Source organism: Phocoena sinus, chromosome 7 (genome assembly GCF_008692025.1).
Source record: "Phocoena sinus isolate mPhoSin1 chromosome 7, mPhoSin1.pri, whole genome shotgun sequence".
Taxonomy (NCBI): Eukaryota; Metazoa; Chordata; class Mammalia; order Artiodactyla; family Phocoenidae; genus Phocoena; species Phocoena sinus.
The window spans coordinates 34,224,988-34,248,881 of NC_045769.1; the positions used below are offsets into that span (position 1 = coordinate 34,224,988).

General features: G+C 41.0%; 2 protein-coding genes across 6 annotated transcripts in view; both read left to right on the forward strand.

Annotated features, from left to right (window-relative positions):
* The window catches only part of ALS2 (alsin Rho guanine nucleotide exchange factor ALS2), an 87,375-nt gene extending 82,383 nt beyond the window's left edge, over positions 1-4,992 (forward strand). For 3 of the 5 annotated variants that reach the window (XM_032637745.1, XM_032637744.1, XM_032637746.1), the window contains exons 30-34: positions 305-350; positions 565-626; positions 1,201-1,350; positions 1,595-1,691; positions 4,230-4,992. In XM_032637745.1, the coding sequence (XP_032493636.1) occupies positions 305-350; positions 565-626; positions 1,201-1,350; positions 1,595-1,691; positions 4,230-4,340 (466 nt within the window). In that variant the 3' untranslated portion in view covers positions 4,341-4,992. Of the gene's footprint in view, positions 1-304; positions 351-564; positions 627-1,200; positions 1,351-1,594; positions 1,692-3,639 lie in introns of all 5 variants that reach the window. The other 2 variants (XM_032637747.1, XM_032637748.1) reach the window with 1 other exon arrangement.
* A 6,776-nt stretch (positions 4,993-11,768) lies between these two features.
* MPP4 (membrane palmitoylated protein 4) overlaps positions 11,769-23,894 on the forward strand; it is a 37,812-nt gene continuing 25,686 nt past the window's right edge. Inside the window, exons 1-8 of the mRNA XM_032637869.1 lie at positions 11,769-11,856; positions 12,718-12,839; positions 15,265-15,342; positions 17,480-17,560; positions 19,955-20,086; positions 20,744-20,825; positions 21,990-22,075; positions 23,639-23,710. Of these exons, the coding sequence (XP_032493760.1) occupies positions 11,769-11,856; positions 12,718-12,839; positions 15,265-15,342; positions 17,480-17,560; positions 19,955-20,086; positions 20,744-20,825; positions 21,990-22,075; positions 23,639-23,710 (741 nt within the window). The remainder of the gene's footprint in view (positions 11,857-12,717; positions 12,840-15,264; positions 15,343-17,479; positions 17,561-19,954; positions 20,087-20,743; positions 20,826-21,989; positions 22,076-23,638; positions 23,711-23,894) is intronic.

Here is a 23,894-nt window from a genome sequence, read left to right on the forward strand (position 1 = left end):
AGGGCATTGTTTCTTGTTAGTCCAAGGAAATACTAAGTGATTGTACTTTCTAGAAGTGTTAGGATAAAACTGATCACCCCAACACCCAATAGTTATATATTTGTGCTATCAGAAAAAAGTGAATGAGCCTTAATTGGAAAGTAGATTTTTTTCAGTGGAATGGTTTAATAGTAAAAATGAAGGAACTGTGGAATAGTTACTTTAAATGAGGACAGGGAAGTCAATCTAGTCATTAACTGTTTTTATGGGGACTAATTTACCATAAGGAACAACTTGTATTAACAATATATGGATTTCGTTTTAGGAAATTTTGGCCAGTGACCTTGTCAATCCTTGGAGAGAGTAAAAAGGTATAGTGGATTTTAGTTTCCTCAGCAAATATGTTTTTATTTGGTGTGGGGGGATTCGAGATAGCAAAACAGTTTCTGTTTTACTTCGGTAATATAATACCCAAGCATGAGTTATTCACTGAAGATCTGCATTCTGCCATTGGTATCATTTATGTTTCTTGTTGCTGCATAAGACAGCTTTCCTCTTTGACCTTTATAAATTCTTTTTTTGCAGGTTTTGCCAACCACAAAAGATGCTTGTTTTGCCTCAGCTGTAGAATGTCTACAGCAGATCAGGTAATCTCTAATTTGTTGAAAATTACATAAATCAAAGGAGCAGTTAGTCTATTAAGATACTGATGAGATCTTATCTTTACCTAAGCTCTAACCCCACCCCCCAACCCCCCAAGATGGTGTCAAACTCAGCCTGAAGATCAGAAAGACTCTGAGACATTTACCTTTTGTTCTACAAGTCCCTTGCATTTTCGAAAGTGGTGGAGAACCTACCCAGCAATTTATCTACATAATCGTATCTTTAGCCAAATGGAAATTAACCAAACTTCTTACTCAGAGAAGAGCATGTATTAGGAAAATAAGGTTCCACATGGGTAAAAGGAGATGATCTATGACTTAGTGAATTCTTTCATGTGAACCATTGATAGTTGGAGGCTTCTTTCCTCAAAGGACCATAGGATTACAGGGATCATCCCTTCCAGTGACTCCTTTTGCCTGATGTATCCAACTTAAGGCACGTGAGCCCTAAGAGGGTATATTTGTATCAAACAATTAGCATCAAATGGCTCTATTAAGAAAACCATAAGATATCTTTTCGTCATTTATTTTTATTTTTTAATTTTCTTTTTAACAACAGCACAACATTTACCCCATCAGACAAACTTAAAGTCATCCAGCAGACTTTTGAAGAGATCTCTCAGAGTGTCCTGGCATCACTTCAGGAAGACTTCTTGTGGTCCATGGATGATTTGTTTCCTGTTTTCTTATATGTGGTGCTACGGGCCAGGTGACCAATCTCTTCTGACTTTATTTAATATCAGTGACATTATTTTAACAAGTCTGCCCCTTGCTTTTCTGAGCTGATGACAGGAACATGCTCCCCCACTGGAAAAACAGTCCATTTCTGTTAACCCTTTTCATGACGGTGTTACCTTTTTCTTGAGCTGTTCTTTCTTTTCCTTTCAAATAGATTCAGAAGTAGGATGTACATATAAATGGAAATAACTCAATATCTTTTTCTTGTTGGGCAGGATTAGGAATTTAGGCTCTGAAGTACACCTCATCGAGGATCTCATGGACCCATATCTTCAGCATGGGGAACAGGGTATAATGTTCACCACTTTGAAGGTAAAGTATAGATATTATTTAATATTTTTTATGTTAAAATCTCTCCTTCACTTATCATATTATGAATCTATCATTAACCTTTTATATAAAACCTTAATGCAAACATTAAGTGCCTTTAGAGCACATACTGTTAATATTTTAAAATATGATAACATATTAAAGTAGAATCATTCTCAAAATACTAAAGCAAATTATTCATTAACCAATCTTCCCTGTAACTTGATCATTCAAATTGTTACAAATCCTTATAAATGTAGACCATCTATATAAATGTAACTTTAAAAAGGAAACAGAAAGAATTCTTAGTGTCCAAAAAAACATTCAACAGTAGAGCTATTTAATGGAATTAAGGTAAAACACAGAAGGCAGTAGGTATGTAACGAATATGAATCGTATCTTCTTTCTTTCCCATTTATTGTAACCAGTAGGTTACAAATGAGATTCTCTGATCTGGGTGCTCTGTAGGGATTGTTGGAAGTCATTTCAGTTCCCCTGCCTTGATTTTTCTTGGAATTTGATACAATCATTGTGAAGTTTATTGGAAGAATAACAAATAGAAAATGGCAAAAACACTTCTGAAAAAAAGAAAGGCAGAACAGACCCACTGTGTCAGTTAATCAAATGTTATGAAATTATAATAATTAAGATAGTATGTTACTGTCATAGGAATAGACAAATACCTTAGTGGAAGGGATAGCTCCTATATAGGCAGTATTATAATAAAAATTTGACATATGAAAATGGAAACATCAAACAAAATTGGAAAAGAGAATTATATAATAAATGGTCAAAGTATTGGAAGAGCTTATTAGCAGTTTTGGAGGGAGGGTGGCATCAGGGTGGAATCACTCACGTAGCGAATTACAGATGCCTTAGTAAGGTTTAAATATACAAAAAGGGAGACAGAAGAAAAGACAGGCAAATTAAAATGAGAAAAACTAGAATTTAACGTCAGGTTTCTGGCTTGGGCTAATTGTTTAAACTTTTCAACTTAAATATCATTAACATTTATAGCAAATAAACTGAAAAGGGAGGGGACAACTGGGGAAAATATTGGCTACCAATGACTTACATTATTAGTATTTATGTTATATGAAGATCATCTCTAAACATATCACCAAGGAAGAAATGAATTAATATATTTATATAAAAGAAACCACTCAATCTCACTGCAGATTTAAAGAAAGTGCCATTTTGTCCCTGCTAAATTAGCAAAAGTGTTATAAAATTATACCCAGGGCTGGTGGGGTTATAGTGAAATCAGAATTAGTCCCACATTGCTGATAAAGAGTAAATCACCCTTTTAGAAAACAGTTGTTATTAACATTTATATCAACAACATCAAAAATGTTTCTAGAGTTTGAGTAGTCCTACTCCTAGTGATTTATCCCACGGAATTAAAGAATGGAATACACTGTATATTATTTGGATGAGGTGTTCTTTGTAGTGGAACTCTCAAACCTGGATACTTTCAGAATCACTTGGAGATGCTTCTTAAAAATGCATTCCAGGAAATTCTGACTCACTAGGTCTGGAATGATGCTTAATCTGAACCTGTGTGTTTATCAGACATGCTAGGTGATTCTGATTATAGTTGTTTGTGTACCTTACGTCGATCATCAGCATATTCTACATGTCCAGTCAATAGTGGCTTCACAAATTAAGGTATTTCTGCTTAATGAAGAATATTATACAGCTTGTTAAAAATTTTTTGTCTGTTTTAGAATCAGAGGGAATTTTACAAAATTTTATTTCTACTCATTATAACTTGGCAAAATAGACATGGGATAGGGTAGGGGGACTGGAAGGAAACGGAAAAATGGAAGCAACTGGTTTAGTTGAGCTATCAGCGTTAATAAAGGATTTCCTTTCTTAGTCCCATGTGCATTGTTATATTTATGTAATTTCTTTTAAAGTAAAATTTAAATGGTTTTGAACTTTTTTTCAGGCATGTTACTACCAGATCCAGCGTGAGAAGCTTAACTAGGCTGCATAACAGCTTGACAACTGGATTATCTATTCAAAGTGTTTTAGCACCATCTGGCATCTTCCTGTAGTGGCAAAAAAGAACAGTGTTGAAATTAGGACGTTGTATTATTTTGGTGGTTATCTCTGAGCCTTGCTAATGATCGGAGCTCTGAGCCCAGAATAAAAGACTGTATAGTTTAAAGGGAGGATTGAAAAGGAGGTAGAAATCAGATTAGACCAGTCCCTGGCCTGTGTTAAGTTCCCCAAATGTCATACATCTGCTGTTGGAAAAAAGAGGACCCTTCCTACAGTAAAGAGTATGCCAGCTCATGAAGTTGTGAGAAAAAATTCTCGGTATAGCTTCTTACATTAAAGAGGTTGATGAATATTTTTGAGTTTCCGGTTTGCCTGCAGTTACCCCAGACCCCTTTGCAAGAAGCAGATTGTACTTGAAACTATAGTAGCCACACTATGCCTTCCAAAATTCCTCGCAGTCATGTGTGCACCATGCTTCTTTGCTGAGGGAGGGAAAAGAGGAACTTTTAAACTGAAATTTTAACTTTTTCTAAGCTTTCCCACCAGGGTATTCATGATGGGAGAGGTTCTATGCAGTTACTTCTACCATACCCTGACCCCAGACCTGGAGCACATCCAAATAGGAGTCTTCTGCCTCCCGACTAGAAAGAACATAGGAATTTTGTTCTTGGATTCCTTACAATGCTACAGAGTGAATACACTGGAATTCAGACACTAACTCCGAGCTGCTGCAGAACCTCATTCATCCGCGTGCAAACGCTGTATTCCGGGGCCTGTGAATGAGAGCCTGAAGAGCTTTTGCATGCAGGCTGTGTTTTGAAGCAGAACTAGAGACTGGAAAATACAGAAGCAAAGAACTGCATCCATCCTTGACCTGGTGTTGTGGTTCTTCCCTGTACCTTGCACTGAACTCACAGAGGAGAAGAAAGAGGAAACTCGCTTTGGCTTCTCCCATCTCAAAAGTGTTGTGACACCTCAACCCTTTAGCGTTTTGCTTTTTTTTTTTTTTTTTTAATGTCCTATTGTAAGTGTTTGGTTTACACTGTACAAGTAACACTAGTAGCTGTTTTGGATTACGTAGGTGCTCTTCGCCATCTCATCTCCTACACACCAGGGTGAGCGTACGGAGTGTCCTCCTCCTGCTTTGTGTTAATATCTACAGATGTTAATCGATTTTGGAAAAGGATCATGGTTTCTGCTCTACTTTATAATCAAGACAAGTGTTTAGTAAAATAATGTTTTGGAATGTTGGCTGTAATGTAACAGCAATTTTCATAATAAAAGACATTCATGTTTATGAGGTTGTTTATGATTGCGAAAGAAACGACACAGGGCAAACTAAAAATTTAAAAGACGTCCAGGTTGGGCTTCCCTGGTGGCGCAGTGGTTAAGAGTCCGCCTGCCGATGCAGGGGACTCGGGTTCGTGCCCCGGTCTGGGAGGATCCCGCGTGCCGCGGAGCGGCTGGGCCCGTGAGCCATGGCCGCTGGGCCTGCGCGTCCGGAGCCTGTGCTCTACGACGGGAGAGGCCACGGCAGTGAGAGGCCTGTGTACCGCAAAAAAAAAAAAAAAAAAGACGTCCAGGTTTAGTTTTTGGGGGGAGGGGAGTTGCCTGCATTGTAATCTGTGCCTCTTTGTACGGCCTCAGAGATCCCACTGGGGTTTTAGAGATCTCTCTCTTTAAAATAAACACAAACTTACAGCACCTTTGCTGACAAAAAACAAATTAATTTTCTGACCCTAATAAACTGAGGTCAAGGGACTTAAAAGAAATGGTACTATTATTTCTTTGAATAAAAGACATATTTTGATAGTTACAGGTTAAATTTTTTCTCCTCCTAGACAGATTCAAGGAAGGGAAAATGGAGGATTTAAAATTTTGGCTAGAAATGGTAGGCATTAGTTAATTGTATACCAGTTGTAATGTCTTCTCAAGGAGTGTTTACCAGGATGTGCCTGCCCATTATTGGAAAGGGACCGACTCTTAAAGATTAGTTTATGTTGGGGCTTCCCTGGTGGCGCAGTGGTTGAGAGTCCACCTGCCGATGCAGGGGACACGGGTTCGTGCCCCGGTCCGGGAAGATCCCACATGCCACGGAGCAGCTGAGCCCGTGAGCCATGGCCGCTGAGCCTGCGCGTCTGGAGCCTGTGCTCCGCAACGGGAGAGGCCACAACAGTCAGAGGACCGCGTACAGCAAAAATAATAATTTTTTTAAAAGTTTAGTTTATGTTAAACACTTTACATTTCCATTAGGAATTGTTCTGATTTTGGAATAAGCACACAAGTTCCACATTTGGCTTCTAAAGGCAAATTTACTGAATGTCTTTGATCCCTTTAGAGGAAGAGACAGGGGTAATTGTGGAAATTGACAGAGAAAAATGTGAAACCCACTGAAAAGTTCTCAAATGATAGTAAGCTATCTCAATTCTAAGAGAAACATAATTCATCCTTTTATTGGAGTCTTGAAGCAGCTATCCCAATACTTGAATCTTCATACTGTATTTATTCTTTTCAGAAAGCATATTAAAACTATAAAATTTTAATTCCCTTGGGGGGAAAACCTGTAAGTCACCAGGCCAATGCCTGCAAATAAAAATACCTAGCGCTCATGTCAGCAGCTTACTAGGTCTTACACATGCATGGTGAATGCCCACAGCTCTGTGGGGGAAGGTATTAACTCCACTGATTTTGTAGACAAGGAGAGGCTGTGATTGGCTCACTGTCAGAGTTGGGACTCCAGAACTTCCTACTCTAATTGCAGTGCTCTTTCCTACTACAGCTGCCAGAGATGTCATTTCATAGCTGGGTTATGCATTAAAAGTTCATAAAGTAAAAAAGCGAGTTGAAAATGAAAATGTTTAATAAAATTAAGTGCTTTTGATAAAATACACTGTGCTTAAAACAGTCACAAATGTATCACGTTTCCAGCTTGTGTTTTCATCTACAACAGAGAACAAAGGCATGCCATATGTCTAATTTAGGATAAAAGGGCTGATAAACCTTTAACAGTTGCCATTTGGTCTTTACCCTTTGCCTTGCTGTCAGCCGTACCCTTTGTCTCGTTCTACTTCCAAATGTTCTTCCCACTGACACCTCCCTGCAATATAAAATTTTCAAAAAGGAAGTGGCTCCCATCTGAGATAGAGAATGGGCTGTTAGGTTCATAATAGTAACTTGGTAGGGGACCTTCCAGAAGGAGATCTTTTATAAGTCTCATTATTATTGGCTGAAGAGTCTTCCCTTGTTTCCTCATCATAATGTGAGAAAATAAGGTTAATAGATCAGCTTACTCTCAGGTATCAGTTTCTCATTAGATTAAAATAAAATTTATTGTGGGGTGTCTTATCCTGAAATAGTCAACAAAAATATTCATCTTTTTTGGTGTTAACTATGTGCTGGCAATCAGAAAATACCGAAGTGAAGGTTTGAAATGGTATAAATTAGACTTTTCAGTGCAAGGAATTCTTAGGAAGATTTGTGATGGGGGAGGTTTAAGAGTAATTTAGTGGTTACGCTGGATTAGGCTTCTGTGGATTAAATCAAAGAGGATGTGCAGAGATTTTATCTAGAACAGTGAGGTGACTTTGGCACCAAATAGCCCACTGGTATTTTCTGCTAAAGCTTTTCTCTGGATAGGAGCAGCATTGCATGTTTGCAGTCTTGCAGGTAAGAGACCCTGCCAAATGATCCCGAGTTACCAGAAAGATCTATAAATGTCTGCCCTTCTGTCAATTTTTAAGAGCTAAAAATAAAATTTTGGGTAATATTTGAATGCTTTAGTTTCATCGTATCTCAAATTATATGGAGAATTCTGTGATTTCGAAAGAGCAGGTTTTGCTGTGAGAAACCATTTGTTAAGTATGGAATAATAAGTTGTCATGGAGACTGAGTAAAACTGAGCATTTGTCTTAGTCCTGATCAATAGCGTTTTGACCCAGAGGAAGCTATAGCCATTTTTGTACAGGCCATTTCTCATCAAGTGTTCAAGTGCCTTTTCATGCTTTGTCTAGTAGAAAGCATTGTTTTGAAAAATGAGTATCATACGGGTAAGGAGTGTGGCATTTAACAGTAATCACTATATTTTTAAGTTTATAGAAATATTGATTTGTTTTGGAAACCAAAGATTATTGACCATTTTGTCGTACCACTGTCACCTTTTACATATAATCTATCATAAACATAAAAAATGCTTACAAATTGGAAACACTGTGCCTATATACTGCTTTTTAGCAGTCTTCTAAGAAATATTGATTTTTAAAGTAATGCTTAGGAGAAATTCCTTAGGTATCAGTAACACTAATGCAGCTTCTAAGTTAATGATAAGAACTGGCCATACTTCCTGTGTTACTTAATCAGTTCGGAATTGCATATGGTTGACTATTATTTAGTCTCAATCAAGAACTCTCAAGACAGCAGAAATAGCTAAGTCTCAACTGACAGTCATGAAAAGGCAGGCAAGGAAGGAACACCACAGACTTTTGCCAGGGACTAGCATGTTTCAGGACTAAATATGGAAACAAAAGAGGAAAACTTTTGATTTTACTACTTGTGAAATCTACTGAATACCCCATTGAGTGTCAAATTCCTTATCTGTAAAATGAAGGTTGCATTTGATTGCCTCCAAGATCTGTCAGCCCCGATTTCCAAGTTTGACGGGGAAGGAGGTTGAAGTCGATATAACCAGGCTGAGGAGGAGAGGAAGGCACAGGCCTCCCGAGTCCAGCTGCTCCTGTCTCAGGACTGATGTCCCAGCCATCCGTGGGCTCCCTAGGGAGGTGTCAGTCTTTTACTTCTGAGGATTCAGCAGTGAACAGACAAGCAAAGTGTCCGCTCTCCAGACCTGGCCCACACGGGAGCCGGACACTGAACAGGTTAATGCATAAGGGAATCGTGAAGGATAAGCATAAGTACTATGAGGACGATAAATTGCAACCGTTTTCTTTGCCACCTGGAAGGAGGAAAAACCATTTTCTGAGGTTTCCTTCTATGAAATTTTGGCTTAGCTTGGGCCAATACCAGGGACTGGGCAGCTTAAAAACAACAGAAATTTATTTCTCACAGTTCTGGAGGCTGGAAGTCTGAGATCACAGTACCAGCCTGGTTGGGTTCTGGTGAGGTCCCTCTTCCTGGCTTGAAGATAGCCTCCCTCTGGCTGTGTTCCTCATGTGGCAGAGAGATTAAGAGAAGAAACTCTATGGTGTCTCTTCTTATAAGGGCACGAATGCCATCATGAGGGCCCCACCATCATGACCTCATCTAAAGCTAATTACCTCCCGAAGGTCCCATCTCCAAATACCATCACATTGCGGGGTTAGGGCTTCAACACGTGAATTTGGAGGGAACACAATTGAGCTCATAGCAAATTTGTCACAGGAAGCTGAGGATGACTGTTTTCAGAATTCAGCTAAGTTGTGGAGATGAACATTACTGTTTGTGCTTCAGTGGCGGAGAAACTTTTAGCCAAAATGAGCCTTTTAGAGTATATGAATGTGTTATCTCTGTAGCTCTGGGTTGGTAGATTGATTAGAAGTTACTTTAATAATTAGACTTCGTTATAGAAACCACAGTCTATCTGTAAATTTCTCTCAAAATTTCATCTCAGGAACGTACAGTCTCTAGTGCCCCCATCTGCTGCATGGATAGGCCTGGTTGGGCACACTGTCATCTGGGCATTAAATATGGAAGAACTGTGGTCCACCTATGATGCGCACATAGCATCATTGTTTAATTCGTACTGCCTCACCAAGAACACGGTTTGTGAGAAGCATTTTAAGAAGTTGCCTGAATATGATGGTTTGGTGTCAGACTCGCCTGTTTGCTCTGGCTTTTGTCTGGCAGACACTCCATCTCCCTTTTCAAACCCTACCTTGGAAATGCTCCCCTCCAGGGAGGAAGATGAATCATACATGCAACTGCTGTGCAAAATGATTCAATAGAGTCTCAGAAACTGGAATGCAGGAAAAAGGCAGGGTGTAAACTGACTCAGTTGGGGCTGGGTGGGGTGGGTGGTGGTGGGCAAAGCAGAAGCTTATGATGTCAAGTTTAGGCAGAATCTGGCAAACTAGAATACTTCAGTGCGACGGGAAAAGAATGTGTATGGGAAGGTTGTCTAAGATTTCATAACAGCTTTCTGTGTTGCTCTTCTCACTGCCATAGAATTTAGAGACAACAAAAGAATCTTTTTCTAGATAGCCTCCCTGACTCAACCCCACAATCTGTCTAGATTCTAGACAGTGGTTTTCAACCATATCAGATTCAAAAAACCATACCCGTCTTTAACAACTAATATGAAATGCTCCTTTTTAAAAAATCCTGATTTATCCTTTATTATTCTCCTGTGACAAATGCTGTCGGTGCCCTACGCATATCCCTTTTGGTGCATTCTATACCTACACTCTCTATCTGAAAGGACACATGTAGCAGGCTGGAAGGACCAGAAGTAATGCTCTCTGGGGAAAGCCCTCAACCCATGTCTGGCAGTGTTGCTATATAAATATCCCCACTCCCTTGTCCCTTGTTCCTCCATGGGATGAAGCTCCATAGGGCCCAGAGCAGTTACTTGCTTGATGTACTTTTTACTGGATTTTTTCCCTTGCCCTGCCTTAATACCTCACTCCACTACTAGTGTTCTAGATCACTTTCCAAGCAAATCACCTCACTAGAATCCTTGCTCTGTGTCTGATTCTGGAGGAACCCAGACTAAGACACACAAAACTTACCCAAAAAAATCCATATATATAATGCCCTAGTAATAATAAAAAAGAGAAATTAAACAAATGTAGTTGATAAGATATCTAAATTTCGATTTGTAAATATGGGATATCACTATACCAAAAGATAGAATGAAGTAACACATGTTTGCACCTATAAGAAACTCCACCAGGGACGCAGCAGCTTCCAATGCAGACAGATACAGCCATGGCTGGATGGTGGTGTGTTGTAGTGACATGTTATACTTTGAGCAGCTTAACCATTAATGACCTGATTCTCTGAAATGGTGAACTTGATAAAGTCCAAGCAAACTGAAGTAAATTCATTCCTCAATTAAGGTAGCAGCATTCCAGAAAATTCAGTGTATGTTAAAACTGTGCAAAAATACTTTGTGTTCATATGTAAAGAGAAGTTGAGGTCTGGGGTCAGATAATTATAAGGTGTTTTTTTTTTGTTGTTGTTGCTGTTGTTTTTCCAGCAACATGAAAGTTCAGTGGGACATTTGAAAATTTGCAGGGCCTGAGGTGATTTCTCATTGTGTAGGGCAACTTCTGTCAAACTTTCTCAAAGAGCAGTGAGCATGTCCCCTTTGCCCTCATTTTCTTAATCCCCATCCTGCTTGGCTGAAATGTAGAGGTGATGGCTGGAGCTCCAGCCACCATCTTGGAACAGGAAGATAAGAACACCACCACACCCCAAGGGGGCAAAGCAGTGAGCTGGAAGGAGCCTATTCTCTGAGAATTTCATGGAGCAGGGCTGCTCTGCCTCTGGACTTTTACATAAGCAAGATATAAACTTCTACTCTGTTAAGCCACTATTATTTGGGGTTTCTGTTTCTTGAAACTAAACCTACTTAAAGCAATATATAAAGTAAACCCTAAGAGTATCCTCAGCAGTAACCCATAACTTTTGCAACTGTGATCAGTGCCATGAAGAACTATACGGGCAATGAGAGGGAAGAGGGCACCTGAATGGAGTCAGGCCAGGGAAGGCTCTTCTGATCTCTGAATGATGGTGAAATCAACTAGGCAAAGAGGTGGAAAATAAACAAACTGACATTATTTGTCACTTGTTTTAAGAAAGGGGAGTAGAAGGAATGTTTCATGAAATAGTAGTTTTCTTGTGCACACAGCTGGTGATGGATAATTTAGAGAGGAAGTGCCACAAGGCAAGACTGTTTTATCCGATGTGGATCCTGGTGTGTACGTAGCACAGTGCCTGACTTGCTCAATAAATGCTGTTGAAAATATGTGCCTATGTATGTACTAAGAGCTGCGGGGCCAGTGTGATTGAGTGAGCTGTGTGCTGTTTGTTGATCTGCTCCCTAGCTCTGAATTCCTTCTGAAAGCTTGGGAAGGGAGCATGATACAGTCAGACAAAGGAGCAGACCCACCAGACAGCAAGGACAAGAAGGACGAGAAGCTTTCTACGGTAACCAATCCAGAGAATGGTATGTGGTGCCAGATTCCTTTTCTAGACCAGAAAGTTCTTTTAATATCCCTCTAAATATGTGATCCAATTTAGGTGCAGAAATTCTGATAGGCTTTTTGTGATTCCTACAAGGAATTTGTCATACAGTTTAAAGTGTCCTATTATTGCATCTATTAGTGATAAGTCTAAGCAATTTTCAAGGCAGGAAGGAAAGAAATTGACACAGTAGATTCAGAATCTCTTTTTTTCCTACCCCATGATGTTTTACTTTGCCTTAGAACTTCACAACTTGTTCACATTCGAAATATCACTGCAACAAATAGGATTTCTATGAAAATACTTGTAAAAGCAACGAAGCATTTACTAAATTCTTTTCAGTCCCTTTAATAGTGGAATCCTGAGCTATGTATTAAAGGCCTATTAGGAGAGTTTTTCAATAAGACTTTTCATAAAGGGTAAATACACATGGCACATGGTGGCATGTTTGAATTAGAGAAGGAGGATCCAGAAAACAACTAGATAATTTTGGAGTAAACCAGAGGCTGTTAAGATTGGGGAGGGGAAAGCAATATTGCTCTCATAAAATCTTTCATTTCTATACTATTATCTATTATTTCATCTAATGTTGGCAACAACCCTATGGGGAAGCTAACATATTCTCATTTTGCCACAAGGAAAGTAGGTTCCAGATAGTTGGATGGCTCTCTGAAGTTCACACAGTAAGTGATAGAACAGGGCTAGAGCAGAGTTTTGGGCCTTAAATCCAGTGTCCTCTCCTCTCCTCATGAGCCCCTGGCACCTGCCAGCGGTCTGAATTGTCCTTCACATTTACACCTGCCTTTCCACCCGTCACCCCATCTCTGCCCTCTCCCATTTGTAGGTATCTCCCAAATCCTGAGGCTTGTGCTACAAGAGCTGAATCTGTTCTACAGCCGAGACGTGAATGGAGTGTGTCTCCTGTACGACCTCCTTCACTCCCCGTGGCTGCAGGCTCTGCTCAAGGTGAGCGCTCCATTTCTCAGAAGCCTTAGCCTTGGGAGCAGAACTTACTCGTCCAACAGTGTTGCTTGTCAGTTGGCAGGAAATTTCAACTGGGAAAAAGTTCAGAGAAGAGCTACACAACCTCTTAGCTTAGGAAGGAATATACTTGGCTGGAAAAGAATATGGAAGCTCCTCTCTTTTCTGCCCCCAACTCCCTTTCTTCCAGAGACCCCTGAGGTCACACAGCAGCCACCACAAATGGCCATAGACAGCACCCTTAGCAGCTCTCTACAACCCTTTGTCCTTGAGGCCAACTCAGGACAAATAAAAATGCTTTAAAAATTATTCCTCTTTGTTTTCATAAATTAGGACATGAAATGTCTACAGCTCTGTTTAGGTATCTTAAGTTTTTCTTACTCTGAAGATCCCTTCTTTTTTTAAATTTGGCTAAAATTTCATGCACTATACAATAGAATCTGACTATAATTTTGTTCTTCTGAACAAATGTTATTATTAAGAAAGGTCCTTTTGAAGTTATTTTTTGGAGGATGTGTTTCCTTCACTTAAGTGAAATATGGTCAGCCTTATGATGCATGTTAATATTATATTCTTTAAGATAAGAAAGAAGTGTCAGCATACTTAGCATGAGCAAAGAGGTACTCCTCATAGCACTGGTTTTAAAACACCTGATTTCTTAATCCATTCATCCGTTGTTGGACACAGTGTTTTTTTCCATGCCTTGGCTATTGTGAATAAAGCTTCAATGAACATGGGGTGCAGATATCTTTTTAGGTAGTGATTTCATTTCACTATCACTATATACTCAGAAGTGGGATGTCCAGTGGAATATTATTCAGCCATAAAAAGGAAGGAAATCCTCCCTTTTGCAACAGCATGGATGAATCTCAGGACATTATGCTAAGTGAAATAAGTCAGAGAAAGATAAATACTGTGCGATCTCGCTTGTGTGTGGAATCTAAAAAGGTGGAGCTCATAGAAGCAGAGAGAATAGTGGTTGCCAGGGACTAGGGGGAGGGGAAATAGGGAGATGTTGGTCAAAGGGTACAAATTTCCAGTTACAAGATGAATAAGTTCTGGGGAGCAAATGTACAGCATGGTGACTATATTTAACAATATTGTATTACATACTTGAAATTTGCTGAGAGAATAGATGTTACACGTTATCATGACACACAAAGTGGTAATTATGTGAAGTGATGGCGGTGTTAACTAACCTTATCGTGGTTATCGTTTTGCGTGTATCAAATCAACATGGCATACCCGTTAAATTTACACGATGTTCTATCTCAATTATATCTGAATAAAACTTTGGGGGATGGGCTTCCCTGGTGGCGCAGTGGTTGAGAGTCCGCCTGCCGATGCAGGGTACACGGGTTTGTGCCCTGGTCCGGGAGGATCCCATGTGCCGCGGAGCGGCTGGGCCCGTGAGCCATGGCCGCTGAGCATGCGCGTCCGGAACCTGTGCTCCGTAGCGGGAGAGGCCACAGCGGTGAGAGGCCCGCGTACCGCAAAAAAAAAAAAAAACAAAAAACAAAAAAAACTTTGGGGGAAACTACTTGATTTCTACCAGGCACTTTTCCCTCCTGGGAAGCTAATACACAGGTATGAATGCCGCTAAAGGCATTGCCTTTGCTACCACTGGTAGGCTGCTTGGCCTCTGTGCTCCCTGCATCAATCCACCAGCCTTAATCACTTCCAGGTACACTTGAGCTTGGGCACTGAGGTAGAGCAAGGAAGCCCCGCCATCCCAGATCCGGATGGAGACAGGCAGGGCTGAGCTGTCCTCCTGGACCTCATTTCTCCAACTGTAAGAGAAACTAGATTTCTAAAATAAGATTAAGGTCTGCACTGCAGAGTTAGTCAGACCTTGGTATTCTCAGCCCAACCCTAGATCCTGGTATGGAAAACAATTCCTAAGGGTCAACAAAGACAAAGTTGGAATTTTTATAAACAACCTTTTACTGGAGAATTAAGGGAGGAAAGGGACAAAAGGTGAGCACAGAGTACAAATAAGCATGTATAGTGTGCCCGGCCTCTCATTCAGATCCCCTGGTGAACCTGAGCCCCTAACCCATGCCCTACACAGCTACCCAGCCTGGAAGTTCCCACAGGTCTCTGGCTTCAAATCCTTATTGACCTCAAGCCTGGAAAACCCAGACTTGCTTAATTTAACAAGAGTAAAATTCACGTTTCTTTTTATCAATGATATTGTTTGGGGAAGAACAGTTTCCAGTGGCAGCCAGTAATTAAGCCTTTGAAGCGTTAGAGCCACCAGTCTTGAGTTCATTTCGCTTGGACAACTAGAGACACCTTATTAAAGGCCAACACACATGCTACCCAGCCACTTGTGCCATTGCTCAGGCTGAGTCTCCCCTGGGTGAGCCTTCCCTCAGTATGTCATTCTCTCCTCGTTGCCCCTTGGCAGGTTTATGACTGCCTCCAGGAATTTAAAGGAAAGAAGCTCATTCCTGCCACACCCCATGCCCAGGCGTTATCCTACGAGGTGAGGTGATTTTTCATCCAGAGAATAGCAGAGCTTTAACGTGATACCATTTTACTCATAGCGCTAGTTTAAATGCTCTAATGGAAAAGTTCAGTTGGTGATTATGCATCTGATAACTGTTTCTAATTGAGCTTTAATAGAAGGCCTGCTGTCTCCCCAAGTTAAAAGCAACAAGACACATTTTTAGCTTGTGTGCATCTCCCTCTTTTTCCCTAAACCGTGGACCTAATTATCCCCTGGAAAGAGGGTAATGTTGCCCTACTAATGATACCCAATTTACATCCCTATTCTGGGCTCCTGGACGGCAGGCTCTGATGTCCTCTGCCCCATCCCATCCTACTGAGATGTCTAATGGACCTCAAACTTTACATGTCCCCAGCGGAGCTCTTGGCTGTCCCATCTCCAAAGCCGCTCTCACCCCAGCCTTTTCCATCTCGCTAAGGACGTCTTTGTTCTTGCAGTACCCTGGCTGAAACCTCTGGGGTCATCTTTGACTTTTCCTTTCTCTCACACCCACACCCAGTCCTGTCAGCTCTAGTTTCAAAACATATCGAGAATCTCCCCACCTCTGCTGTGCCACCTAATATACAGCATCATTGTCTCTCACATGGATAATTGCGATGTAGCCTCCTACCTGGTCGCCCACTTTACTCTTGCTCCCCTGGGGTCTATTCCCATCATGGCAGCCAAAGAGATTCTGATTAAAGATGAGTCAAATCATGTCACTTCCCTGCTCAAACTCTTCCTACAACAACTTATCTCCGAGTAAACATCCGAATTCTTGCATAGTCAAACATAAGGTGGCCCCTGTTACCTCTTTGATGTCATACTCACCACTCTCTCCCTTATTCACTCTGCTCCAGCAAGTTGAACCCCTTGTGGTTGTTCGAACCAGACATGCTCCTACCGCAGGCCCTTTGCACTTGCTATTCCTTATGTCAGTAACGCCCTTGCCCGTATAGCCACACGATTTGCTTTCTCATCTCCCTCCAGTCTCCACTGAAATGTCACCTCACGGAGGCTTTCCCTGGTCACCCCATCTAAAATTGCAGTCCTCTCATAGCATTCCCTATCCACCTTCCCTATTTCATTTTTCTTCTTAACTCTTTTCATCATCAAATAAAACTCTTTTACTTATATATTTTATTTATTGTCTGTGGCTCCTCACTAGAATGTAAACTCCATGAGACTGGGGATTTTTGTGTGCCTATTCAGTGCTCTATTTGCGTCACTCAAAACAGTGCCTAGCACACAGTAGATGTTCAATGCATATTTGCTGAATGGATGCATAAATATAATCTGTTTTGTTTTTATTTATTGTCCATATTAAAAGAAATTTTTAAAAAAAACTTCTAACCTCAGCTCCAGTAATCAACAACTTGAATGGTTCTCAGCTGTCCACAGGGAAACACACACGTGATATTTAATTCAGTTGCAACCCCAGTGAGTGGAGGTGAAGCTTGCTAAACTGCTTGTTTTCATTTGACAATAGGTGATGGTCCTTGACTGCTAAAGATTCATGGAGCTGGTTAAAGTCTTGAAAGGGCTTATGTCATGTCAGAAAGCAGGTCTATGCCTAAACCAAAGCAAAGAGATCAGAATTTATTCTGTCTAGCACTTTTTTGTTGCAACAAACATTAAAATTGCTAATCAAATAATAAGCCCTAAAATACAAATTACTATTTCATTTTGCAACTGAAGAATGGAACAGCCCATGGGATTAAGCTACCTGGGTTCTCCAGGTAATTGAGCCTGTAGCTGGAGAACTCAGATACCTTAACCTGCCTATAAAGCATTCACATTAGCAAACAGCTATCTTAGAGCCACTAGAGGGATATTGCCTTGGCACATATGACATTACAAAATTATGTTTGTTCTTCCTCCAAGCCTGCGATGTGCCAGGACTGGGGCACAGTGGTTTAGATCTACCCCAAATCTTGGATTCTACCTGCTGTAATGAAGTTTAATGATAAGGAAAGACTCTAAGCCCTGACTTTAAAGAGGAAAAAGAAGGCTTCAGTAACAGCTTTTCTTAGGTCAATATCATGTCAGTATACCTGTTATCCAACCTAGGTGATGTTAACTAGGTGATAAAGATTGTTAAAAAATTCACAATGTATGTTTTTCCACCAACCAGGTAGTGAAGATATTACATGAAACCCCCAAGTCCCCTGAGATCCAAGAGCTGAGACAAATCCTCCAGGCTCCACACTTAAAGGCAAGTGCTTGCTAAAATGGGCAAGATATAACCATCTGGCACATAGACAACGTTGGGAAGGAGAAATAAATGTGCTGGAACATGTGCTCTCTGAATAGATGTTCTATTACCGTATGTGGGTGACCAACAGACTGTACCTAAAAATGTGGAACTTGGATGTGACTGACTTAATCTCACTGGTCATGGAGACAAGCCTGCCCTATTTATAAGAAGGCATCCAGAACTTCCCATGGTGTCTTTTTTCCCCCCGGGAAAGCCATTGTTCCTCGAAAATTCTGCGGGGGCAATCGAGGTAGCATACACCTTAAGTTATTTTAAGTTTCAAATAGAGTGAGTGAAGGTGCTTGGAAAATACAGTATAATAATGATTAGCTCTATGAGGGGGTATATGAAGAACATTTGATTGCAGAATAGAAACCTATCTCATAGTACTTATAGATTTTGAGATCAATTTATCAACAAATTAGAATTTAAGAGGATGTCTGCACTTGGAGCAATGGGATTTATCAGTCAAAAAGTTTTATTCGAAGTGTCCATCATCGGATGAATGGATAAAGAAGATGTGGCACATATATACAATGGAATATACTCAGCCATAAAAAGAAACGAAATTGAGATATTTGTAGTGAGGTGGATGGACCTAGAGTCTGTCATACAGAGTGAAGTAAGTCAGAAAGAGAAAAACAAATACCATATGCTAACACATATATATGGAATCTAAAAAAAAAAAAAAAAGGTTCTGAAGAACCTAGGGACAGGACAGGAATAAAGACGCAGACATAGAGAATGGACTTGAGGACACGGGGAGGGGGAAGGGTAAGCTGTGACAAAGTGAGAGAATGGCATGGACATATATACACTACCAAATGTAAAATAGCTAGATAGTGGGAAGCAGCCACATAGCACAGGGAGATCAGCTCAGTGCTTTGTGACCACATAGAGGGGTGGGATAAGGAGGGTGGGAGGGAGGGAGATGCAAGAGGAAAGAGATATGAGGACATATGTATATGTATAACTGATTCACTTTGTTATAAAGCAGAAACTAACACACCATTGTAAAGCAATTATACTCCAATAAAGACGTTTTTAAAAAGTTTTATTTCACAAGATAAACCTAGAGAATTTTCTCTGAGTTCCTACAAAGTTCTGTCCACCAGTCTCTGGCAGGGCTATAGAATGACTACTTCCCCATCTTGTGAAATGAAAATTGAACATACTGGGCCATGAGAAGGAACTCTTTGATCATACCCTAAAAGTAGAGGACTACTTTTTCTCATTCTGTTTTGCATGGGCCCTTAAGTGTCACTGATAATTAAACCAGCAAGATGTTTTGATTACTGCTCCTCATTCTACCTTAATTGGGGAAACTATTACAATAGTTGTTTTGTAGTTCAAGTTTATAGGAGCACCATGGATTACATGGGTTTCCAGGAAATAAGAATGTGACAGAATACATTTTATCAGAAATGAAAGAATATATTATGTGTTGCTTACCCTCTCTCTGCCTTGTTTCCTTATCTGTAAAATGGGGGAAATAAATACACTTGCCTCACAAGGATGTGGAGAAAAGGGAACATTTGTATCAATAAGCTGATGCAGCCACTGTGGAAAACAGTGTGGAGTTTTCTCAAAAAACTAAAAATAGAACTACCATATGACTCAGTAATTCCATTCCTGGGTATATGTCAAAAAACACCAAAAACACGAATCTGAAAAGATACATGCACCCCAATGTTCATAGCAGCATTATTTACAATTGCCAAGGTATGAAAGCGACCTAAGTGTCCATGAACAGATAAATGGACAAAGAAGATGTGGTATTTATTTACAATGGAATACTACTTAGCCATAAAAAGGAATGAAATTTTGCCATTTACAGCCACATGGATGGATTTGGAGGGCATTATGCTTAGTGAAATAAGTCAAACAGAGGAAGACAAATACTGTATGATGTCACATGTGGAATCTAAAAAATACAACAATCTAGTGAATATAACAAAAAAGGAGCAAACTCACAGATATAGAGAACAAATTAGTAGTTACCAGTGGAGTGGGGCAGGCAATATGGGAGTGGAGGAGTGGTAGGTATAAACAATTGAGTGAAAGATAGGCTACAAGGGTGTATTGTACAACATGGGGAATAGCCACTATTTTGTAATAACAGTAAATGGAAAGTAACCTTTACAAATTGTATAAATTTAAAAAATTAAAAAATATATATGCCTGCCTCAGGGTTATTGTGAAGATTGAGTTAATCCACATAAAACACTTAGAACTATGCCTGGCACGTACGTGTTGGTTGTTGTTGTATCTCACATAGTATTGAGTCAGCATCTTCTAGGTGGGTGTGTCCTATGTGTGACGTTTGTTCCCCTTTTCCTTCTCTGTTCCCAGGCCTTGCTCAGCGCCCATGACACCGTGGCTCAGAAAGACTTTGAACCTCTTCTCCCTCCACTGCCAGACAACATCCCTGAGAGCGAGGAAGCAATGAGGATTGTTTGCATGGTGAAAAACCAGCAGCCCCTGGTAAGGAAATCATTTTACCTTTTCATTTAGGATTACACGAGGGTTAATTATGAGCTAAGTTATGTCTAGTAATTACTTGGGCAATATTCTTGTCTGTAGTCACAGATGTAGTGTGAGGCAATCAGACAATGTGAGGGAATCCATGATAATAATGGCGAAACTGTATCTTAGTGAATTTTGCCTGTGATTTCAAACACATTACAGGTTGTAATGTTTTCAGGGAAGGTTTCTGCTTAGTGTTTTTGTTTTCTAAGAGCTGTGAGACATAAGAAATTCTTTTATTTTATTATTTGGCTCTGTGACATGTACATATATTTTACTCTGTTCTAATGTATTTGCCTACGTTTTTTTCCTCTATAAAGGGGAAGCTAAGTGAGGCATTAATTTGATTTTCTAAGCATAATCCCTTTGATTAGGTTGTAATTGTGAGAGTTTTCTTTACCTTTGGAAGGATCTCAATATTCTTTGATGTCTATGTGGTAGGATGTAGACTTTGCTAGAGCAAGGTTGAATGGCCTTTCCTTTTTCATGGCACAGTACGTATGGCCCTGGTTGGTATGAATACCCTTGTCCGAAAGACCAGAGCGACACTGAGGGAAGCCCCCAGGACAGCGGTCATGTTAGGTAAAAAGGGGTTCTACTGTACTCTCTCCCCAGGGAGCTACCATCAAGCGCCATGAGATGACAGGGGACATCCTGGTGGCCAGAGTCATCCATGGTGGGCTGGCAGAGAGGAGTGGTAAGCTGGAGCAGCAGGGTGCAAGCGTGACCAGGAAATGATTGTTTAACCTTCCCAGGGAAGCCCCTCTTTCCTAACTGAGGTTGAGCTTTAATAAGTTCTATTGCTTGGTTACTAAGAAGGAAGAAAGGAATATTCCAGAGAAGTCCCATTGCCCTTCCTCACTGAGTCCCTCCATTCTAGGCACTAAATTAATGTTCCCTTACTTTACATTCCCATGTAAACCTAACAAGGTAAGTATTATCAGGCTATCATATAGATGAGGAAACTGAGGCTCAAAGAGATTAACCACCTAACTTGCTCAGGGTTTCACAGGGTGAGTCAGGATTCAAGTCCAGGTCTGCCCCACTCTATATTCCCAACTTTCACGCTTCACTTGGTCCTTCTGTGTTCAAAAAGGCATCTCTCTTCCCCGTCTTCAAACACCTGTTGCTTGCCTTTTCTACCAGAGAACCAAATTTCCTTCTTTTCATTACTGTGCTTCTGAAACGAGCTGTTCTATACCTGCTATGTGTGTCCTCACTGTATATGACCCTGGAAACCTGGTGCGGGGTTCATACCCCAGTGTTCTTAGAGAAATTACCCAGGGACATCCTAGTTGCTAAGTCCACTGGCACTTCTGTCAGCCTCAGTTTTATTTTTACTTCTCCAATACATTTGATGTTGTTGACAATACCTTGCTTAAAATTTTCGTCATCCTTGGTTTCTGTTCTGTGATGTCATCCTGCTTCTTATCTGCACTGTCTTACCTCGTATTTCTCAAGCCTCAATCTTAACCCTCAAGTTTCTCCACATTTTCTCTTTTGAAGAATACCCCCCATTTCCTTTTCATCTGACATTTTCTCATGACCCCAACAGCTTTATTTTTCGTGTTATCTTCTTACCAGAGTTCCAGTTCCATTTTACAACATCAGATTAGTAAAAATATCACCACCAGTTAATACCCAGTGTTGGTAGAAAGGTAGAAAAATGCAATTCTCATGCACTTTGGCGGTGGTGTAAATTGGAATAGCCAGTTTGCTTTATTATTATTATTTCACCATGAAATTTAAGATGTCAGAGCCTGCTTGGGTTAGCGAGTTTGTTAAGGAGCTTTGGGATGGCTACCGCCATTTGTGAGAGGTTTTTTGTACCCCTCTTTGTTTTGTGTTCCTGTTTGCCTAGGGCTGTTATATGCTGGAGACAAACTGGTGGAAGTGAATGGAGTTTCAGTTGAAGGACTGGACCCTGAGCAAGTGATCCATATTCTGGTAACAGTCTCCTCCTTGCCTTCTCCATGGCTCAGTGCCACGTTACGTCCAGCCCATGGCGTGTGCGCTGTAATTGGAGGGGGATTCGGGCCCCGCTAGGCAGCTTCCTCTCTCTAGGCCCCAGAACTTGTCTGTTTCTATGCAGCTCATCCGCCTTCCCCCATCCGCCTCCTCAGGGGATCTGGCCCCTTCTGGATACCTCCCTTCACAAGCTGCTCTTTCAGCCTCAGGAAGACTGCCAGACCGCCCAGCCCAGGTCCCTCGTCACCTGGGTTGCTCCATTGGAAACTGAGCCCGGGGTGGGCAGAGTGAGACTGTGGAGGAGTGTCTGAACCTGAGCAAACCACCCCTTGGTCCCCTTACATGTTTATGCAGTTTCCTTGAGGCAGCTTTGGGGTAGAAAAGAAGTTGCCAGAGGGCAGCATATGGGGAGGGGGACATCCTTGCTGGCCCTGCCACTGTCCTTGTGGTTGAAATGGTGGTGTGACCTGATTATATGAGCTTTTGGTAACTCTTTTCAGTTCCCATTCCCGTCCTTCAAACCATTGCCCGATTCACTGTCTAGCTGTCAGTAGCCATAGAAGCTTTCCCCGCACACCTCCCCCCATGTACACCCCCAGGGTGGGGCCTGAGGTCAATTATTATATATTACATAGACTAGTGGTTCTCAAACTGGGTTCTTGGGGGAACTCTAGATTTTCATAGATGTGCCTTAGGGACTGAGAGGAGGAGTATTATAAGGAGTATTATATAAGGAGTATTATAAGGAGCATTATATAAGGAGTATTATAAGGAGTATATACCAAGCACCGAAATATTTTGCAAACCACTAGGCAGGATTCTGTGTGGTATAAAAGATACTGCACCGGGAGCTTAAAGGACTGTCAGTCACAGACACACATGCCTCCACCTCAGCCCTTTAGGCTCCAGCTGTGGAGTTGCCAGGACAGTGGGGTTGTGAAATTCCCAAGTGAGACCAATATCTTTCTTGCTAATCTCTAGGATCTCCAATGCCCATCACGGTGTGTGTGACAGGGGGGTTCTTACCTCTCCCATCAAAGTAAGAGGCTCTCTGTTTCCTCCACCATTAGTTTGGAGACGTCAGTTCCCCCCAGAAGACTTGGGGGCCCTTTATCTTCTTCCGCATAAGACTAGGCTGCCTGATGCAGAAATCAGTATTCAGGAAATAATTACTGACTGAGATATGAGGAGGGAAAGTCAGACTAAGAGCTCCTCTCCTTCCTTAGTGCCTGTGGGAAGGCCTTGCTGAGTGTTGTGTCCCGGCAGCAGCGAGATGGAGGGTCCCTGTGAGAAGCCAGGCCTCAGTGTGGGTGTTAACAGACCAGTGATCCTGGAAGTCCCACAGCAGGACAGAAGTGAAGCTAAATTTCTTCCTAATGTCCATTTCTGGGTGGTGATATTTAGCTGTTGAGCCCTTGTAAAAGCCCCTGTGGGAGATGTCACCATTTGACCTGCACACATTGAATTGTAACTTCTGTCTGCCAAACCCCAGTAACCCAGTGAACTCTGTGATTTGTCATTCTTTCCTCTGACATTTTCTAGGCCATGTCTCGTGGCACAATCATATTCAAGGTGGTTCCAGTTTCTGACCCTCCTGTTAATAGCCAAAAGATGGTAAGAATTTACTGAGCCTTCATACCCACACACAGGAAATCCTCCAATAACAATAACAACCGTGATGTACTTTGTATCTTATTACTATCCTCTATAATGTATTGAAGATTTGTTCAATACTGTATTGCATATTTTTCGATGCTGATGACATGAGAGGCAAATCAGTAAGTGAATACAATAACAG